Source organism: Mercenaria mercenaria, chromosome 16, assembly GCF_021730395.1.
Source record: "Mercenaria mercenaria strain notata chromosome 16, MADL_Memer_1, whole genome shotgun sequence".
Classification (NCBI taxonomy): Eukaryota; Metazoa; Mollusca; class Bivalvia; order Venerida; family Veneridae; genus Mercenaria; species Mercenaria mercenaria.
The window spans coordinates 37,729,306-37,751,996 of record NC_069376.1 but is presented as its reverse complement, the minus strand read 5'-3'; the positions used below and the strand labels follow the sequence as shown (position 1 = coordinate 37,751,996).

The window sequence follows — 22,691 nt, the reverse complement described above, 5'->3', positions numbered from 1 at the left end:
AAGTTGCTTATATCTTTAGTATGAGCCGAACAGGGATAGCGATGCGTTCTCTCGTATACAAGATTAACGCACTAAGCCACCGTGTTCTAGTTTTACGTTTTGTTGGATGACACATTGTTTGTAGAAATGACAAGCATGTCATTCATTAAAGATTTGAGCAGGGATACCGATCCAGATTAAACCATTTTCTTTATTTGATGACTTATAATAATATTTTTATCGAATCGTGTCAAGGAGCTGTGCAGTTTTCATATCAACTGAAAACTTTGATGTTTATTATCAGTATCTTTATCGTGACACAATCATTCTTCCTGTTCGCCCAGATCTGAAAAGGTATGAATTTTATTATATATATGTATATCTTAAAATATTGATTTTATAGAACTCTTACTTAGCCTAATTTGATATCATTCATAGCAATACACATAAATAATGACAAAAAAGATGACAATTTAAGATACGCTTAAAACAAATGTTTGCACCAAACGAATATAAATGCATGTAAAAGGATGGATCTATAGAAGGAAGCAAACAACTGTTATCAAATAGAATATGATATTTTTTATATTATTTAAAATATGGAATACTTTTTGCATTTTTTTTATCTTATTTAAAAATTATTTCATAATAAATAGGACGGACGATTCAATAAGAACTACGAACGGGCACGAATATTAAAAATATACACTATACAAAATGTACTTTCAAGGAACTGATCTGCTCGACTGGTAACATACAACAGCGAAGAATGCAGCTACTAATGATCCAGATTCAGGTTTTACTCACGATTGCAACAAGCCTACATTTTGCTGGTTGTATTACAATCTCTAACAGCGTTATCTATGGTACTATCATTTCAATATCCATCAACTACCTAACGTAAAAGTAACAAATGTTCACTCTTAAGGTAGATCTTTGACTATAATTATGATGTTCATTGAAATGTTTGTTCTTTCATTCTTAAAGCATACCATTCGGTGAAAATAGTGCTTACCTAACGATTTCTGTTAAATATATAATTGATTCTTTACTGCCAAATCTTTTCGTTTTTCTATCAGAAAATAAGTTTCATTTTCACCTAGATAATGCGATGGGTTAGTGGATAAGTCATAAAAACACATGACTCCAAGTTAAATCAATAGACTAAAAATACTGTGTCTTAACCTTTAACCTGCTAAATTTCTATAATGGACCGGTCCATCTTTCCATTTGGACAGTACCATTAACTGTTTAAAGGGGTGTTTACTAAAAAGATACTGACTGAATGGCGAACAGTGCAGACCATGATCAGACTACACGGATGTGCAGGCTGATCTTTGTCTGCACTGGTCGCAAAGGCAGAATAACTTGCCACAGCAGGCTAAGGTTTGTGATATTAAGATTATTTCCATTACACTCTGTCAGTCTGTTAAATCTATGATAAATGTACACACTGACTATTTCTATTTGTAATCATTACATTGTTTATTTTAAGAATTGAAAATGAAATAAAATATACTGAAAACACAATCATATTCCTATATACATGTATTAGTTAGCAAATTTGCTATGTCACTAATGAAAAATGTGTAAAGGAAAATATTCGTCTACTTTTTCATAGACACACATATTAAACATATTTGTCGTCAATAAGTGAATGTCAATGTTAGCATTTGTGTGCCCACTCAAAATTTATATAGTAGTTACCGGTTATAAGCTTTGTATCGGGACATATACACAAGTTTTGCAGCGGAAATATTGCGCGTATTTAGGAATGCAACATTCTTCCGTTAAAGAACAAGAGCATATTTCCCTAAGGAAAGACACTTTTTGAAAATTAGTTGTGTTATTGTAAATAAAATGTGTTGACGTACTAATGTGTACGACGCAATTTTAAACCAAGAATTAAGTTAATGCTTTTTCATATACACAATACTGATGGTTTTCAGGTTGTAAAGACGGTTACATGATTGGGGCTAAATGTGCTAATAGAACGGGGACAGAGAACCCATGTGACAGAAATACGTCAAATGTACTATGCTGTATGTATAACTTTGAAACGGATAAATAAACATACCGAATTATTACCTCTGGTTGAAAATTAATTTTATTTCCTAGAGCTTAAATGTGCTCTTTTAAGGCCAGGTCAATAACTATTTCTCCGCTGTCATTTATATGTACGAAACAAAACTTTCTAACCATCTGTAATGAAATGTAATTGCAGAAACTCTTTTATATGTTTTTTTTTTCGGTTATTTTCATGTGTTCATTTCCCTCTATTATGGAAATAATCTTCATTTATGTTAAATTCATTTTCATTAAGTTTTTATTTTTATTACATTTCATCTACAATAAGACTTTCCAAACCACTCTATTCTTTTAAAGATTGTCTCATGATGCAACCACTGAACGGCGGGATCAATGATACTGATGCTGATAAAGTTCACTTTACTTGTGATTACGGTTATAAACTATTTGGAGAAAATGAGCAGACATGTCTAAACAGTGGACATTGGAGTAACTCAGTTCCGCTCTGCATTCCAAAAGGTATGTATATTTAAAATAATGTCTATAACTTTGCATGCAACGTAAATAACAAATGACCGATGTAAAAAAAAAACAAAGAAAAAAAAAAAGAAAACACGTAGAAATGGCTGATTAACAATTATGACTGCCATGAAGACATATAGTCCATGAAATGATGATACTTGTATAATTCTGTTTCTAAGATTCGACAAAATTATTAATTTAATAGAGCGGTTCTCAGATTTGTAACTAACAGGTACCCGGAATAATACTTAGTTTTTCACTTTTTTTTTCGAATTACAGTGCTTGGTAACTAATTCCTTTACTATAAATTATTATACTGTACATTCTTTGTTCTATACTGTACTATTGGCTTTTTACGCCCCCTTTGCTTTGAATAAAAGCAGAAAGTTGGACTCCCGCGTGCGTTGATCTGTATACACTTTTCATGTGTGTGTCATCCCTTTAGTCATCTTTAGATGTAAGAATTATAGAAGGTTGATTAGGCACATTACATTTTAAAACCTTAGTTTTCAGTCTCTCAAATAGTATTGATCTACTACATGTGAATTGGATATGTCCTCGTCATTTTATGTGATACAATTTTGTTTTGTGTTTGTGTGTTTGCGTTATTAGCCGTACGCCCTCCTTCGTATTAATTTCATTATAAGTTATTCAGCTTAAGTTTTTATTGGTAATATTTCAAAGACAGGGCGCGGCAAATGATAAACAAACGGAATTTTTATCATCACATATAATGAAAGAGGCGTGTTGATGAACATGCTCTGCGGTCAACTATTGTCGGATTTGTTTACATTCCCATTGTATATCAATTCAGATTGTGAGCTGTCTGTTCCATATAATGCCTATGTGGATGATATCCAGAATGAGACTGTGTATTTTGAGTGTATAAAAGGATATTACCTACCAGGACCTACATATCAAACGTGCTTGCATACGGGAAAGTGGACAAACACTGTCTCAGACTGCGTAAAAGAAGGTAATGTGATCTCTTTAGAATAAGATCGAATGACTTAAATGATACTGCTTGATGCACAGTCTGAGTGAGGCTTAAGGAGTGCCAATATCCACATCATTGCCCTTTAATAAGCTGTTTAGTATCATACACTTATTAAACGGCAAGTAAGTGTCTTAAGTAGTTACTGACACGCTAAAGTCTTTATTGGCACGAGGGAATAGTCCGAATGCAAATAGACACATCTGGCACGCAATTACCTTTAAATGAGGTGTTTTATAACTTATGGATATAGGCAAGACACGCGCCATTCCAATAACCGGTTTTCATGCACGCTTCCGGTTGTTGGCTTGAGCTACGAGAAATTAAAGTTTAATTATTTAAAGACCTACCACAGAATAATTTTACCCTACTGTGTTTCCACGATGGTAGTTATAAAGTAGTTGCATCAAAATATTGCGAAATACAGTCTAAATTTTGCTGTGTGTCGTGACAATAGTCGGAAGTCAAAAACACCTCACTAAAAGGCAAAGGCAATGGCATGCCTGAAGTGTTTATTTTCACTTGTGATAGAAAATACTCACCACAGTATTGTGTTTCGATGATTGTTATTATACGTTTGAAATACAGTAAAAGCTTTGTTTTTTAACAGTTAAACATTCATAGTCATATTCTTGAAGAAAAGATAAATGTTTTTTTGAATTAACATCACAGTATGAAAAATTCTTGACTTATTAGTAAGGTAAAGACCACATTTTGTTTGTGTAAGATATTTATCTAACTTTGAAGATTGAGTGAATAGAAAAAGCTAAAACAAGTTGCAGATAAACCATGAAAATACGATAACCCAGCCACTGTTAACTGTAGTAAGGCTGTATTGTAGCTGTATTGTCAGAATGATTTTCGCAAAAGTTCATATTTGAAAAAAAAGTTGATCACTAGGTTGTGGTAGGTGTTTAATCAAGATGGATACAAGCTGAATGCATTATATATATAATATATTGTAAATAAATATGTATGTCATATTTAATTGATATTTCCAGATGGTGTTGCCTGTCCGCAAATTATTGACAGGGAAGGTAATGTCTGGAATAAATCTTCACCTGGGGAACTTAGTATAGCTTGTCCTATTGGATTTACAGGTAACTGGGCGTATTTGTTTAAGTAAGGATTCCGTAACATGACAAACGTTATCGTCTGAAATGTTTTCTTTTTAACGTCGCTCCGGCACAATTATAGGTCATATGGCGACTTTCCAGCTTTGATGGTGGAGGAAGGACCCAGGTGCCCCTCCGTGCATTATCACGAGCGAGCACCTGGGTAGAACCTAGGACCTTCCGTAAGCCAGCTTGATGGCTTCCTCACATGAAGACTTTAACGCCCCGGTTGAAACTCGAACCAACATCGGTGGGGGGGGGGGGGGGGGGGTAAGTGATTTGAAGCTAGCGACCTTAACCACTCGGACACGTTGGCCCCGATATGTTTCAACAGCCGCATACATTGTCGACATTGCACTTAATCTTTTTATTTTGATGACGGTGTTCCTCCTAATAAAAAAACATGTCTGAATTACTATTTTTTAAACAAACAGTAAATTTAATCAAAGGACGAATCGTGACAACGAGATAAATCGTAAATGACTCGTAGGCAGTTTTAATTGAGGTAAAATACCTTTATGGTCAATTACAATGAAATATACATACTGGCTTTGCTACATTATATCGTAGATCTTGTCATTTCGAAATTAGGTAAATATTGTTTTATTTTTTTAACAGGAAGATAGCTTTGCATTATGCATTTTCGGGGGCCTTCGTGACCTTGTAGTTAAGGTCGCTGACTTCGAAACACTTGCCCATCATTGCTTTTGGTTCAAAACCTTCCTTGAGCGTAGACTTTATCGTGTGAAAAGCCATCAAGCCGATTTACTGGAGGTCGGCGGTTCAATAATGTGTCCGCCCATGCCTAAACAAATGCCTTGACGGACAACTTAGGTCTCCCTCAAGCACCAAATGCTGGCCATTTTGCCATTTGAGCCTATATTCTTTCGCTATGAGTCTAGACCCAACAACAAGTGTATATACATATATTCATTTTTGTCTATTAAGCACTCTTTGTCTCAAAAACATTGCAGGGAATATCACTAGACAATGTCAAAATGGCGGCAAATGGAAACTCCCGAAGTATGGTTGTATACGACACGAAGTAATTCATATATCAACTCAGGTAAAGTAATCAATGTAAATAAATTTTCGGATGTGGTGATTCAAGTCGCTCCTTTAATAGGTTTGTGATATACTAGACACAGAGCGTGCAACACATTTTATATTTTCTAAAGTCATATTGCAGCAATATAATTATACAGCAGCTGTTTCAAAACCTTAAGTTCTATTTCCATAATATATATGTGACTTCTTAACGTCACAAATAACAGAAAATGTCCATAAAAGCATGATAAAAGATTGTGTTATATCAGCTTCAAAGTAGCGAAAGCTATCACAAAATATGCTATGATACCCTATATGCATTAGCCTTGCCAGCTAGACAACTTACACCCTTGAGATTTAAGGAGCTTAATGTTAAAATTCACTCTTACCCTGACTGACCCAAACATTCTACAGAAAGGCACTGGCACCAGACCAGAGAGGAAATGCCTCTGTACATGTTATACCCTACCCCTAGATATTCTATAAGAATCATGGTCATGAACGGGAAAGTGCACTAACACTTTTCAATCGTACATTTCTCACCTAAAACCGCGCAGTTCTGTGAATGAGTACCTGGTATATTCAACAATTATTTTTTAATTTATCTTCCATCGTGCACATTGTTTCAAAATTCCATATTGCAGAGATACTGCACATATTTTATACTTTTTTCAACGTTGCAGAAAAAAAAATCTTGCGTGAGCTTCCCAAATGAACATTCGGTCTAGAGGTCACAGCAGTGTGCACATGGTAGGCGAAATGTAAACAAACTAAAACAGAATGCAAAATATTCAGTTTTACAATGAAACTCGTAATGATGAATGAAATTCATCTTAAATATGATTTTGAATTTGAAGTCATACATTGGTATATATCCGTTCTGTTTACTTAAGTATGCTGCATATACACATTTTAGCTTGTTAAACGACGACTGACATACATTCACCAGGGAAGTTCAACCAAGTTTTTTGTGTAATGTTGAAAAAAAGTATAAACTACGAGTTGTTTCTCTAAGATAAGAAATATTGAAGAAATGTGACCCGTACACAATGGAAGATTAATTACCACTTGCTCAATATCCATAGTACACATTTATCGAACTGCGTGTTTTAGGTATGAAATGCGCACTTGAAACGGATTAATATATTTTCCCATTCATGACCATGGTTCTTATAGAATACCTAGGGGTATGGTATAATATGTACAGAGACATTTTCTTTCTGGTCTTGTGCCAGTGCAGGACGTAGACTGAAATATTCTTAGGAAAAGAAAATAAGACTGTATTTAAAATCTTCCTAAAATTGCAATAGTATTCTCAACTTTAATAGTATTCCTCGAATAGACAGACAGAAAGCAAGGTTTACGTAAACTACGAGTGGGTTCGAAAGGTACTGTAACTAGGCATGTATTTTCGTGACTGTGCTGATTTTGTCATAAATCTTGTTTATTTTGATTGAATCATTTCACTCTTCTCGTTAGTAGCTATTCAGTACTTTAGCTTAAAAGGGATGATTTTTGACAAAGACCATGCTAGATGCAATGCCAAATTTGACATGGAAAATATGTTGGGGACATTCCTGACTGGTCTGTAACTAGTTCTATCATTTTTTTAAATTGTATTCCAGTATTTTGTATTATAAGTGCCAAATAAAATCTGAAAATCGTTTCCAGTAAAAAGAATAGTGGGTGGGGTAATTCGTTACTGTACGCTTTAAAGCATATTTTGGAAATCATCAGAGTAGTATCAAGGTTTTCCTTAAAAGGACCGAACCACTAATATTCAGGCTTCATGTAGAACCCGACATATTTTCAGAAGTCTGACGCTATGCTACGAGCACAACGAGTATTTTTTATTATTCCGATCAGTAACTGGTCATACAGCGGTCTTCATTTCAAAGAGCAGATATTTTGAAATACTCAAAGATGACAAAATCGCAAAGTATGTAAGCTAAACAGCGAGAGGTATCTGAAAAAGTATTGAAAGTTGTCGAGATGGTACCTAAAAAATCAAACTGCATCTGATATTACATTCTGTTGAAAACTTTATACCGGAGTACCTCTATTATATAATGATTTCACTTTCATACTTCATATTTCATGCTGAAGGGCAATATTTAATCCGAAAAATTTGGTCCTACTTGGAAAAGTGAAGCCAGTGACAGATAACTCTTCTAGGACTATTTAGTAACGTGAACAAAGGATGCATAGATTCCGATATGTTTCCCAAAAGTATAGTTTACTTCAAGATCTATGAACAATCATTCAAACAGAAAAATTGAGCGTTATCTTTCATTTTCCAACGTAATTATTGAAAGACAATTTTTTTTTTATTTATGACTGCCGATAATTTACAGGAGTGGTATGATCATATGAAAGAAAGATTATTCGTGAGAAAAAAATATAAACAGACTATATGAATTTTACGACATCGAATCCCTTAACATTTTACAAAATTCGTTTGCCAAGAATAATCAAGGCCTTAAAATGTACGAGTTAAAACGGAGCGATATAAAAATGTATATTCTATTTGATGATCACACAAAAACCATACCAAAAACTGTGCCGAAAGAAGTTATTTCACTTTTTATGACACGCACCTTGTCTTAACAGATGTACCTAATTTGCATATGGACCGAGGCGTTCGGAACAGCATTTACCTTGCGGAATCTACCGTTACAGAAACATCTGTTAATATAATGCTGACGTTCTTTAGTATAAATAAAATGGTTGCGTTAGTTAATCACCTTTCTTTAGCTAATCCACAAAAACAACGAAGCCGATGTCGCTGTCAAAAGTTCCCGTATTTACTGCGCGGTGATATGTTAAAATCTTGCTAGTGTGAGAAATGCGAAATGCGCTTCAGTTTTGCACTTGATTTGTTGTTGTTGTCATTGAAAACGTGGCCTTAGGTACCATCTCTAACAGTTGAATTTTAATTTTTCAACAAAATCAGCGACTAGAATCGATTCTTTGTGGTCAGAATCAATGTCGCCGACTTTAAAATTTTGTCGATGATTGATCGAACATCGGCGACAATTGGAGCATCACAGATATGTACATTCACAATTTAGGCAGGTAAGCTAGAGACAAATTCTACGGAAGAAGAAATCCAAGAAGTTATCCAAAACATCACCATTGTAACAGCAAAGCATACAAAAGAGTTCTTTGGTGCGGAATTACTAGAATTATCTTCAGCATTGAATGATATAGCAACTGTACTGGAAACTGTGCCAGAGAGACTGAACGATAACATAACAAATGTGAGTGGCCTAAACGTTCCACATAAGCCCACCAATAAAGTTTTAAATTCGTATATTAATAGCTATGTAAATATTGATATAATTTACCTGGGTTACTTAAAGGTATATTATTATATACCCTCATTTCATATTTGAAAACACGAACAATTATTACTATTATAAATAGTATCGAGTGTTAGGTTATAAATACTATATAGCAATCATTTATAAGTAAACACAATAGGAATAATGAAACTTATTTAAATCTGAAAAGGGTTCTTTTACCAAATGGCTGTTACTAAGTATGATATTCAATTAGATAATTAGTTCATATGTTTTGCCAAGTAAAAGATATCTTATGAGGAATTTCATGTTTAAATCAATGTAATGATAAAATATTTCATTTAAACATAAGCATAACTTGCATCTTCTATACCTATTCACTGCCTGTTTATCTACAAGATTGTGAATATCTCATCTGTATAAGTGTGTATTGAATAGAATTTCCTTGAATCATCAAGCAATCTGATCAAGAGCTCAACACATGAGGGATGGAAACATATTTTAGAATCAGTAAGTAATATTGAAGTAGTTAATTATACAATTATACTCGCTTCTCTTCAATACAGTACAACTTGCATTAAGACAGGGAAGGGCAAAACGGGTATCTTAATGCAATATAATTTGCTATTTAACAGCACAAAAAGGAACTGACAACGTGGTCTCTTGAGCAAGTTCGACTGTAATAGTAATGACTATATTTTATCTTAGTTACAAAATATGAGTATATTAAGGTAGTTATGCACGTTTGAAAAAACGGAAGTGATGGCGTAACGTCATTTATCCGGAAAACGTAGAATAAAGCCTGGATTCGGTGTACGGAAGTGAAGATTTATTTATGAATCTATCGGAACCTGTAAATAAATTTATTACAATGGTACTGTTGCTATATTTCTAAAGTCAAAATATGATATTAAAACATATGGCACGTTTAAAAATCAAACTAATGACTTAAAATTAACGTGAAATGTCCGGTTTCCTTTAATCATGATCATATATCACAAAAATAAGTACACGGACCTATACATTTTACTTCACCAAATTATAGGCCATGTGTTTATTTACAACTGTGAGAGGTTTCATCAAAATCTACATTGCAGAAAAAAATCTATTCGCGAACATGTTATGAAAGTTATGATTTTCCCATAGACTCCCATTATGAAATATTGCGTGAGGTCCATATTTTTCAGATCAGTGTAGCAAAAAATCAATCACTCGACACTATCTTTTTATTTTCTGAATTTTCTAGGTATATTCTGAACTTTTGAAAAATTAGAGTTTATCAAATTCTACAGTGTAGAAAAAAACTCGATCCAAACGTGCAGAACTACCCTAAATGCTGAATCATTGCAAGTAAAAGCTACACTTGTTTATTATAAATAAAGGTACCTCCTTTTCTCACTGATGTGACATAGGAAAATTACTGTTTATCATAATAAGTTTTGCAAACATTCCTACTACAGTATACACTGAAAATGAATATATCAAATGAACATTTTAAAATGTATTAACATTCTTTTTTCTATACAAATTTTATTTATCAGGATTCAGGGGCAATAAGTGTGATAGCAGCCGTTGACTTGTTTGGTAAATCATTTACCCAGTCGCTTCGAACAATGAAAGAACAGAAGAAGAATTTTATCAAAACAAATATTGGTGAATAGGTTTTTTATATGCAAAATAACAAACTTTATATACAGTGTACTTAATAATATAATCTCAGCCTAAGTAAAAGGAAATTCCAGCATGTAGTGTAAATAAAGGTCAAGATAAACACATGGCATTCACATAGTAGAAGCTAAGTGTGTCGGTAAAATGTATTCACACGAAAGTGTTCTTCGAGTCATTTATATTTTCTGCCAGAAAGATAGGGGAAATGACAAATAACGAGTGACATATTCAATATGTAACATTTCGATTATGAAAAGTTATCATCATTAGTTTTCATTGCTAAGCTTTAAATCTCACCATAAATCAATAAATCAGTCAATACATATAAGCTTATATTTTTGATATTTGAACAGCTTTTGAAGCGAAGAAAATTATACATGAAGACGTATTATTCCCAAATCATACAACTAGGAAGCAAATGAACGAGAGCTTTTCAGAATGGCTGGGAGACATAAACAGCTACATACTAATGAAAGCAGCAGCATTTCCAGGTATAATGATTTGAGCCTCACCATGAGAAAACCATCATAGTGCGTATCTGCGCAGTCTGGTCAGGATCCATGCTGTTCGCTTTCAAAGCCTATTGCAATTAGAGAAAACGTTAGCGAACAGCATGGATCCTGCCCAGACAGCGAGGATGCTGGTCGCAAATGCACTATGTTGGTTTTCTCATGATGCAGCTCATTTCACAATCACCGTGATAAATGAACATAAGGATGCACTTTTTTGTTCACCCATGACTTAAATAATCCTCAGAGGCGGGACATGTGTGGTCCTTCTTCGCCGTTTAAAACGGGAAAGTCACCATATGATGAATGATAATGTAAAAAGAATGTATATGGTCCGTAGAAGAAACACATTACGAGATAGCTATGCTTAATATTACTTTCAAATTGTCTTCATCCTGAAATGAAACTGCTAGCTGTAGCATTTTGATGTATGATAAAACTAATGTACATGTCCTTACGTTTTGTCTTAGTCGCCTCTGTCGAATACATTGCGACAACAGTGATATACCAAAATGTGTCGGGAATACTTCCAAATCTAAACGAACGTCCAACGAAGGGAAGGTAAGTAATTATTTTATACACTAATTTTTATTAACTTATTTTTAAAGTGATAAAATTTTGAAGATTATTTTACCAGCAGATTGAATTACAACAATTCATTTTACAAATAACAAGAACAATTACGTTCAACTTGGCACTAACTACGTAATTCAACGTTAAAGGTTACATACAATATTCATCATGTTTATCACCATATCAGATATGTTGACGTAAATTTTCGAGACTTTTGCTTTCTTTACGTAGCAGAAGCAATACAGTGTAAGAAATGTATATTTTTAACATATTCATATCCATCACGTTTAGCACAAAATGTATATATGGCACCGTAAAATGATAAAGTGGGTGAAAATAAAAGTTAGATATTGGTTAAAAATGCAAGAAGAATGTAAATTTTCTGCGTTATTTCAAAAACTTTGCACAGGTTTACTATTTTTGGTTACTTATAAGAATATCTTGTTTGTACCACCAGGCACTTTCATCAGAGTTCTCGTTTTTTACGGATTTTCGCCTAAAATGTGTAGGTTAAACCCTTTAACATAGAAAGACTTTTTTTTTTTTTTTTTGGTTGGGTTTAACGTCGCACCGACACATTTTAGGTCATATGGCGACTTTCCAGCTTTGATGGTGGAGGAAGACCCCAGGTGCCCCTCCGTGCATTATTTCATCACGAGCGGGCACATGGGTAGAACCACCGACCTTCCGTAAGCCAGCTGGATGGCTTCCTCACATGAAGAATTCAACGCCCCGAGTGAGGCTCGAACCCACATCGATGAGGGGCAAGTGATTTGAAGTCAGCGACCTTAACCACTCGGCCACGGAGGCCCCACATAGAAAGACGCTTTCTATGAATTTATCTATATTGTTAATTTACTTTTACCAGGAAATATATGCATTATTAAACTTCCTATAACATTAATAGAAACCCAAGACAGACTACTGTTTACTTTGTTGTGTAACGATGAAACGTCAATTATCTCTTATGAAAAGACTCAGTCAAACCAAAAATGCTGTTATTTTGTACACAATTATTCCAGCAGCTTCAAAAGCTCCAGCACTGTCAGGCTCAATGGTCCTGTACTTTCCCTGACCATATCACCGCAACTGACAGAAGTTTTGGATCCACCCATTACAATCTCATTTCAACATACAAATGTAAGCAGCAATGATAAATTGTATCAAAATAAATGGAAATCATTTGAATTTGAACAGTTTTTTAACTATATCAAGGTTGCTTAACACAGTATTATACGTTTCGCAATGAAAGTTAAGATCACAATTTGGATAGAAAAACAAATATATATATATAGTGTTTCCAAATATACTATATGTTTTCCAAAGAGAAACGCAAGTCTTTACATGCTTGATCACAGATCGACAATTCATATTTGAGAAATTTAAAAGTGGACATTATTAAATATTATACAAGTAGTTTCAGTGACTTTTAATTTAATATCCAATATATTTTCTTTTACCAGAAGCAGCTAGTTAAGCCGTCATGTACATTCTGGCAGTTTCTTGGGTGAGTAGATATAAAATTCTTTATATGTCATACTAAACACTCTTATTTAGGATATTTATTAACCTTACAGAATCGGTTCTGTCCATACTAATGTAGGCAAAGCCTGCCTTGTGTTTTTACATATACAAATGTTCTTTTCAAATTTAAACTCGTTGTGTTGTTTTCACAAATGTTTTCAGAGAAAATTTAGCAAGTTTGTATGTTTCAGCGGATACTCAGACTACAGAGGTTACTGGTCAAACAGAGGATGCAAAGTTAAAAGTACTGATAGATATCGAACTGTGTGTGAATGTAACCATCTTACAAACTTTGCGATTCTAATGAGTCCTTTTAAACAGGTAACTTGTGTTAAAAAGTTTTCTTTAAAGATAGTAACAGTTGTAAAAAGTAAAAAATGATACATCTTAAGGTTCACCCATTAAAGGTAAAGAGACAGGTATTCTAAGTCTTTGATCATTGTTGATTTCGTTTTCTGAAATAGAAGTGATGATCTATAGATCTACATGCAAACGCAATCATTTGCTAGTTTAGACTAATTTTGAAACTGTTGCATAGATTGAAAAAGTAAAGAAAACTCATATAATGTATACCAAAAAGAGTGTCGATCAATTTTTGATGAACGAAAAATTAACTTTAATCTAAGAAATTTAGAAATGTGGCTATAGGCTTCACTGTTTGCCTTATTCTCGGTGCTTCCGAATGATCTACTTTCCAGATTTTATTTTTTCTACTGGCAGACACTTCGTTGATAAATCCATCTTTTCTTTTGAGACAACGTGCATAATGCTTACTATGTATTCATGTTACGATGTCGTAGTTATTATTCATGAAAAGTGTTATTAGATAAAGATAAATTCCATTTTTCTATTTTATTTTTCCATATTTGAACTTCTGTAAAAAAGGATAATTCTTTTCTTGCTGGTGAAATGCCTGACTGGCAGATTTGCTATACATTTCCGTGATATTCAGGTGCTATTTAAACAATTGATATCAGCATACTTAAAATATAAAATCTAACATCATATACAGAAATGTTTTTACAGGCTGATGTTTCTTCACTAGAGCTTACATTTATCACGTACATTTCAATGGGAATATCTCTAGTATGTCTTCTAGCAACGCTTGGAATATACTTGATATTGTGGCAGTAAGTTTATGTGACTGGTTTTGTTTAAACTCCAAATTTTCTTGTTTTACTTGTCAAACTGCTAAGCTACAAATTTTATATTTGGAAAATAAGACAAGTATTTATCTGGTAACTTTAAAAGACAAGCAGGTGTAAGACAGGGTGAAAAAAAAATTTCACTTATCTATTAAAGTTTTCAAAAGGACATGTTTATATCTCTGCAATTAATTGAGTTATATGTTGTGTCTTACAGACCAACCATAACCTAGTGACCTACTTCCCCTCCTCGCCCCTCTCCCACAACTTCATGAATGTCTGATAATACAGGTATAATACAATTATACTATAATAGGCCATTTACCCTTCCTGAATTAAACTATTTTACAATTTTATCTGCTTATTTAATCAGCTAATCCATTTTTAGTATGGTATTAAAAATAGATAAATAACTATCTTACTTTTCAGAAATAAAGTGTTATCTAAACTTAAAACTAAGTAAATCAAGTTCAGTGCTTATTGCTACATTAACTCAATAAAATGTTTAGACATTAAACACATTGTCTTGGCCTACTATATGCCACTGTCAACTTGGAAGTAGATCCTGTTTCTTTTCAGTTGTATATGCAAATCGTGTATAGTTACCATCGTGGAAAAACAAAAGAATACAGTTATCTGTGGGTCTTAACAATACGAAAGAATCAAAGAGACAATGATGTTGAACTTATTTCCAGTTTTTGTTTTATTTTATAAGTATGTTGAACACAGTTTAATTATTAGATGCGGGCTAATTTGGGGACGAGGTTGTTTTGAAATATTCAGAGCTGAAGACATCGTAGATGTTCAGTTTAATTACTGTGACTCACTGCAGACCTGGAGAGTCTGTATAAATTACAGACTCCGTTATATACCGGATTTAAGCAATTTGAACGAAGAGTATCTTTAATGTATATACATGTATTTTGTAACCATGGTAATACTAACCCTAATCTATTTAGTCAGTTAATTATACATATTATACACTACATGAGTGCAGACATGCACTCATTTGCGTATTTTTGCTATGCGCTCCAGTTAATAATCACTTCAGACACGCGCAGAAAACCGCTCTAGGTCTTCAATGAACAGCATCGCGGTTTAGTAAGGCAACGTCGTAGAAGATGACAACTACTGGTTTTGTGTAATCTATGTGTGGAGGAAAAAATGTCCCAGCGAAGGTGCAAGAGAATGCTTTACTTTCAATAGCGTTATGCATAAAAGATTTCGGTTTAAGCCATGTCACTGGACCTGTGAAGTGTGTTGCGCTTTTCATTATCTCAAATTAATAGATTTGATCAAGTCAAAGACACTGTTTAATAGTAACATTTTAGTAACGATTATTTCCCTTTATTTGTCACAGGTACTTGAAAAGTTCACGTACAAAGTTGTTGATGAACCTCTGTGTTGCACTGATATTGGCATATGTAATCTTCTTGGCCGGTATTGAAAGGACGGAATCTTCAGTAAATCTACTTTTATAGTTTTATAGCAAAACTATTTAATTTTAACAAAAGATTTGAGAAATGTGCTGAACTACTATAATAAAACAATAAATTATTAAAAATAAAAATTGTGAAAAAGTATGCCATTTTTACATAGACTATGTAAGACAAAAGTCTTCCTGTTACAATATAAATACACTAATACTATTGATGTATACTTATTAAATCTTCTAGAACAACATTTAGTTTTGTGTAAATATCTGAAGTGTTACGTGACATACATTTCTGTAAACTAGCATACGACTAGATAATTAAATAGACATTCCAGTATAAATTATGCCATCTTATAATTTTACTCGCTTTACGACAACCCAAATTTTTTTTGAAAAAAAAAGGTCTTAAAAACCAAGACAAATCGACTTTCTTCTACAAGCAGATTTTATTTTAAAAACAAGAACAAATCATAAAACTTACGTTAACACCATTGTTTTGTCAAAACTGGAAAGAAACTTAATTTCAGCATATTTTGGGAAAAATGAGCAAACTGCACCTTTGAATCCATTTAGTACAGGCTCGCTTATTTAAATCTAATCGCATATACTATCGTTGACTAGTTTGAAAATCTTTATACTCATAGTCAAATGAAGAAAAAAGTAGCGAGCTACTTAGATAAATGCAATTTATTTATCAATTCCGAATAAATGATATTTATGTATCAATTCGTATTTTGTGAAAATAGGTTGAGTAGTTGAAATAAATAAAATTATGTGATTGCATAATTTGATTTTGCTGTAATTTTGAAAGATGTTATGCTATTAGCAATAAATTTATTTCAATGTGTATATTTTCAGAAGTGTTATTTCAATAACTAAATAGATATTTGCAAAATTATGTGTTACAAGGGTTAAGTGTAATTCCGAATTTTGAACAAAATGCTTATTCCAAAGTAATCGTTTTCATGAATACTTATGCCGCAATTCGTTAACCAAAATCATTATTAACTTAAACATTTGAAATGTTTTTGAAATACTATCAAAATCCTAGGAAGCATTTGAGGAACGCTTTACTCATTACTTATTTTTGTAGATAGTATGTACAGTGATTGCTGCATGTCTGCACTACATATTCCTGGTAGTATTTTGTCTAATGTTGACACAAGGTATTGAGATGGCCGTAAGCGTTATATATGTATTTAAACCAAAGTATCGGATGGAGTGGCTCCTCATCGGATCTTGGCGTGAGTATTTAGACTTATTAGACTTATTAACTCTGTAAAAAGCTTCATAAATGTATTTCAACCTAAGTACAATCCTGGATTGCTTCTTTTTGCTTGTATCGGATTTGGAGTAATTTTAGACATAATAGTGATAATGTTAAATTTCTACTTAACGTTACCTTTATTAAATGGTTTATAAGAACATCTTTACATATCTCAAAAAGTTACCATAAAGAAACCTTTGCTAGATTTCAAAGTTTTCTCGCTTATAAGGAACAATAATTTAGCTTTCAAATTTAGTTTGTCCCGCTGCAATCTTGGGAATATCACTCGGTATAACCAGGACGAAAGGCTTTGGAAATGAGCAAGTGTAAGTAAGTAAGCATCAATATCTACAGATTTCACACTTGTTATGTGTTTATTAACACATAAATTATTTACTTAAAATAAAACGTTTGATTTTTAACATCTCTTGTTTAACTAGTTATGTAGATCTGTATGTAGTCTATGTCCATGCATATGCATATGTGAATATAGTTTATACTCCATAACTATTTGTAAATTGTATTTGTTTTTATAAGCTGATAAATAATTGAAACAATAAAAATTAGCCGCACCATGAGAAACCCAAAATAATGCATTTGCGACCAGCATGGATCCAGACCAGCCTGCGTGTCCGCGCAGTCTGGTCAGGATCCGTACTGTTCGCTAACGGTTTCTCTAATGGCAATAGGCTTTGAAAGCGAACAGCATGGATCCTGACCACTATGTTGGTTTTCTAATGGTGCGGCTCAAATATAAATACCCTTTACACTTAATCTGAATTTTCACTTGTAACTTACTTGCCATAAAGTCACGTACTTAGACAGAATTAACGTTACCCTCCGTACTGCACTGATACTCATGTTTTCAGATGTTGTCTATCCACTGACAAAGGTCTCATATGGGCTTTTGTTGGCCCATCTCTAGTCGTTATACTAGTAAGTGCTATAACTTATCTTTTGAGACGTCTTTATGCTCTCTGTCATTTTAATTTTAACTTTGATTTCACGCTGTAAGTAAAGAAGATCGGTAGGCAGTCGCAATTGCTTTATTTTGCCAATTTTCGCGATCGGAAAGAAACATAAACTCAATATTTTGGTAGATAATAAAGAACATTATCTTCATAGAACAACGGCAAATGCTTAAAGATATCCAATGGCTATATTTCACTAAATCATTTTGTCATTAGATATTTACTTCAAATGGAGAAACTCCTCATCAGATATATCTAACTTTACTAAATATATACATTTTTGTGTATGTAGCGCTACATTCATAATTAAATGTCAAGCGGTAGCTGTTGATTGTTGGAAAAACTTCAAGTTTTGTAATGGTATTACACATTTATACTGTGTTCAGCTATACAATATACAGTGTGTATTATTTTTAACCTAATGCATAGTACTGTTACTATATACAAAAACTTGTTAATTTTATGTTAACGTGTAGTATATGTAATAGTTGTGTGTATTTTCAAATTTTGAAATTTGGGTAAAGTATACCTTTAATAGTGCGAGTAGACCTGTTGTCTCCCAAATCAAGAAATAAAAATAATGCGAAAATGCCAACACTACCGTTTTATGACTTTTGCACATAAAATCTCAATCTTTTACAGTTTAATGTCAGTTGCATTGTTCTCGTCTTGCGGGCAATATTACGTTTAAGAGATGTTCAAAACACTGCAGCGTTGAAAAAATTAAAGTAAGGAACATAATTTACCTTTAGTCTGCTGGCGGCAAGTGATTTTGCCTTTGTGCAGGCTGATCATGGTCCGCACTGTTCGCTATCCAAGTAAATACCACTTTGAGTGATAAATGGTACTGCTCAGATTGAATGATGGACCAGTCCATTTTTGAAATTAAACAGGGTAAAGTTAATGCCAGTATATAACAAAATCTAACAAGTTTTCATAACCTGTTAAATGGTTATACTTCATAATTCTAAAACTGTTTTCGTAAGGAATACTATTGAATTTATATATACCAAAATTATATTTTCTCCGTATACTATCAATTAATATTTGAATTTGTTACAAATTATGATCGGTGCAAGCTATATATATATAACAACTGATTTAATCGAACATGTTTATAATGACATTATTCATTTATCATACAGGAGAAGCCTTCGTTCATTGTGTATTATGCTGCCGGTGACTGGTGTGTCCTGGATACTTGGTATCTTCTATATCCATGAAGATTTATCTTTCATTCAGTATGTGTTTTCTGTCCTTAATGGTTTGCAGGTACGTTATATTTTTGTCCACGGATATAAAAAAATACTTGCAGTATGTATACGTTTCATTTTTTAAAGGGGTACGCTAGAATAAACAGAATTTCTTCGAACTTTAGATATTGAAGAACAATCATCTAAGAAACAAAAATGTGCTATACAAATCATAAGTCACGGGTAATGAAAAACCTTGAAAACGACATTTTCTCAAGTTATATAAAATATATAACATATTTTTGTTTCTTAGATGAGTGTCCTTCAATATCCAAAGTTTGCAGATATTCTATTATTGGGAAATCTAACGTTCGCCTTAAAACAACGTCTTGTTCTGTATTTTGCTTCATTTTTGAAAAGCCATAATACATGTCACAATTAATATTTTAGCAATTACAGTCAAGCTCTCGAAATAACTTTTCAACAAGAGCTACATTATACAAGAATGTTTTTTTTTAATATGTTTTATATATACTAGTATATCAGGAAAAATAGACTTCTGTGATATCTTAAAAACAAATTATGTTTGCTTTATATGATAGTTTTACTGAAGTTGTATTTTAACTTTATTTATTTATTATATTTCAGGGTTGTACGCTCTTTATGTTCCATTGTCTTCTGAATCCGGAGGTAATTGTCTCTGCTGGTTCCTATTTTTAAAAAATCAAGTGAACAAAATCTATTCTATAGTGATCTTAAGTTTCACAAAGTTCCATTAACGGATTACTATCTCCGTAGTTACTAAAGACGTTATGATGAAAGATACGCATGCATCACTGCCCTAGAGTGATCTATATTTGTGTAAAATTTTATGAAGATCTATCAGTGGACTACTTTGATATGTGTGATTTTATGGATTGTAGATTAATCCAAGTGCACTAATTGTATCTAGTGAACAGATCCTTGTAGAAATTGCGCTTGCACCATTGCTCTATAGTAATCAATATTTGCGTAAAATATCATGAAGACCCATCAAAAGTTTTCTAAGATAGAGTCAAAAATTCCTATATTAACAAATCAGGGGTGGGGGGGGACTCTGCTTTTACTTTCAAATGTGGGAGATGTGTGTGGGTGGGGGTGGTAATTATATGGGTATATGAGGTGTGGTGATTCTAGCAGAAATGCTTTATGATTTTTTTTCAATATAGGTATTTCAACTTGTTTCAAAGAATTCAAAGGGGAAAATTTTGCCTTTAGTTCTTCAAGAGGGATAATACTATCTTCGAGCAAATGAAAATGGTACTAATTGAAAATTATGAAAGGTTTGGTAATTCTAACTTTAATGCTTTCTGAATTTTCAGTTTTAGACGGACGGATGGACGGACATAGGGACGGAAAAAAGAATCAATACCCCACTTTGACGGGAGATATTAAATATCATAGATTAAATGAAGGATTAACAGATTTGTATACCTATCACAGTTGGTATTTGAAGCCTTGATATTTATTCAAATGAAGGAAAATGAAACAAATTAATTTTACAGTAAGAAGTATTATACAATTATTTAGTAAATTGAAAGGCATACTAAAGCAAAGTCTAACATATGAAAGTATGAACAATTACCATATTTACTTAATGTAAACAAAAATAGTTTGCTACGTTTCATTTAATCAGAAACTACCATGCGGTCTACATCTTTAAGGCGGTGCACGGAGCCATGACATGTGTTGCACTTTTTATAATCTGTCATTATCAAATTCAGTCAAGCCTAGTATGTTAATGTGCCCCCTCATATTTTTGAGGGGGTGGGGTAGGGGGTGGGGAATTAGAGTTACCCTTGTCCTTCCGTACGAATTTGTGTCGTGCATATCTCAAACAATATTTTGCCAAGAGTCATCAAATCTTACAGGATTGTCAAGTTGTGCATAGGTTTTACACAGCCAAACTAGAGTTATGGCTCTTGATTTAGTCACAAATATGCATAAAGGGTATAAAAATGATTGTGTCCGGCGTATCTCACAAAATATTTGACGTACAGTCATAAAACATTAGGGGACTGTTATATAGCATGTAAAATTGTGCACCTGGTGTTCTGTAAACCAGACCCGACTTTTGGTCCTTGACTTAATGTATATATAAAGTGCTTCAAGGTTTATGTTGCATATTTCATCAAAAACAAATCACGTATGGGCATGAAACCATATACAGTGACAGGAAGTGGAGATACCTGTCTCTTCTAGACACACATCTAAATATATCTAACATGTCTAATTGATCATTAAATTTTTCATCGAAACTTTACATACAGGTTAATTAGAAATGTAAAAGCCTAAAATGTGTGGATACTCAATCAAAGATATTACTGGCTATTACAGGTAAAGAAAGCATACTTGCGCATGAAAGAGAAAAAATATTCTGCATAAGCTCTTGTAAGTATCTAAAAATGTTATACTATTTTAATCACAATAGTTTACTTTTCGTCACATGGTCCGGCTAAATTAACAAGTTTAGATTAGATTAGATTAGATTAGATGCTGTTGATGAGCTAGAGTATAATTATTGAATAGGGTAGCCCACTGAATGCAACAGGAGATAGTAAATCACTAAAACGTGTTTTCATTTTTATACTATTTTAAAGAATATAATTTAACATGTGTACCGAAGGTTCTTCATGTTGCACTTGTCTCGTATATCATTCTTTTTTCAGGAACAAAAGAAGAATAAAAACATGAAGAAATTGTCTCTATAAACAAAGAGTCGACAAAATGAATCCATCTATTTTATCCTGTTGCAAACGCTTTACTTACTTTATTAAACATCGGGCAATACTTCAACACACTGTTTACTTTTTTCTTGTTTACATATTGACCTTTGACTCTTATTGTACGTCCAACTAATACGGCTCAAAGCTTTATACGGTGTTTGACTTATCTCTATAAAATAACTTTGCTATCCTTTCAAACTTAGTTCAGATAGTCATCACATTTTGATAATGTTGCTATTATTGCGCGTATTCTATTCCACACTAACACGTTCCATTGAGAGCATGCTTTGTAAATTTTCGAACAGCTAATGAAGTAGTTTTGACTGATTATAAACTGTAAATCGACTGATCTATTTATGTAAAGCTTGTTTATTTTATGATTGTACATAAAAATACATTTATCATATTTTTAGTTATTTAGTCAAATATATATAAATATCTACATTGTTAAGATATCCACAAACAGGATGTCTCTCAAGACAGTTCATAAAAATATTTGAAGAGAAATGAATAACATCTGTGTCTGTATAACGACAAAAAAAAACAAAGTAGAAGAAACATTTGTACCAAAACAAACTAAAAAGAAACGTTCCAAAAAAAAAATGTAATTAGATATTCCAACAACATTAACAGATGTTTTGAACACCAATGAAA

General features: G+C 32.9%; 1 protein-coding gene across 7 annotated transcripts; it reads left to right on the top strand.

Annotated features, from left to right (window-relative positions):
- Positions 1–240: 240 nt before the first annotated feature.
- On the top strand, positions 241–22,107 carry LOC123540682 (adhesion G protein-coupled receptor L2-like). Of its 7 annotated transcripts, none has more exons than XR_008367835.1 (26): positions 241–333; positions 710–845; positions 1,929–2,021; positions 2,365–2,526; positions 3,344–3,505; positions 4,525–4,623; positions 5,613–5,704; positions 8,757–8,945; positions 9,426–9,497; positions 10,529–10,640; positions 11,009–11,146; positions 11,635–11,725; positions 12,760–12,877; positions 13,201–13,244; positions 13,453–13,582; positions 14,288–14,391; positions 15,767–15,869; positions 16,935–17,085; positions 17,365–17,434; positions 17,978–18,044; positions 18,722–18,807; positions 19,225–19,351; positions 19,921–19,962; positions 20,634–20,753; positions 21,649–21,702; positions 21,981–22,107. XR_008367835.1 is itself a non-coding variant. In XM_053526756.1 (25 exons), exons 2-24 carry the CDS (start codon positions 749–751, stop codon positions 21,694–21,696), a joined length of 2,394 nt encoding a protein of 797 aa, XP_053382731.1. In that variant the 5' UTR covers positions 241–333; positions 710–748; the 3' UTR covers positions 21,697–21,702; positions 21,981–22,107. The 7 variants fall into 7 exon arrangements, 3 of the variants coding, with proteins under 3 accessions (XP_053382731.1, XP_053382730.1, XP_053382732.1); XR_008367834.1 differs by having other exon boundaries at positions 20,634–20,815; XR_008367833.1 differs by having other exon boundaries at positions 20,634–21,702.
- Positions 22,108–22,691: the final 584 nt, after the last annotated feature.

Coding starts and splice junctions, on each gene's coding strand:
- LOC123540682 (XM_053526755.1), top strand. CDS start 749: ATGCAGCTACTAATGATCCAGATTCAGGTTTTACTCACGATTGCAACA. Junction 4,624..5,612: donor TTGTCCTATTGGATTTACAG/GTAACTGGGCGT, acceptor AAAACATTGCAG/GGAATATCACTAGACAATGT. Junction 9,498..10,528: donor GGAAACATATTTTAGAATCA/GTAAGTAATATT, acceptor TTTATTTATCAG/GATTCAGGGGCAATAAGTGT.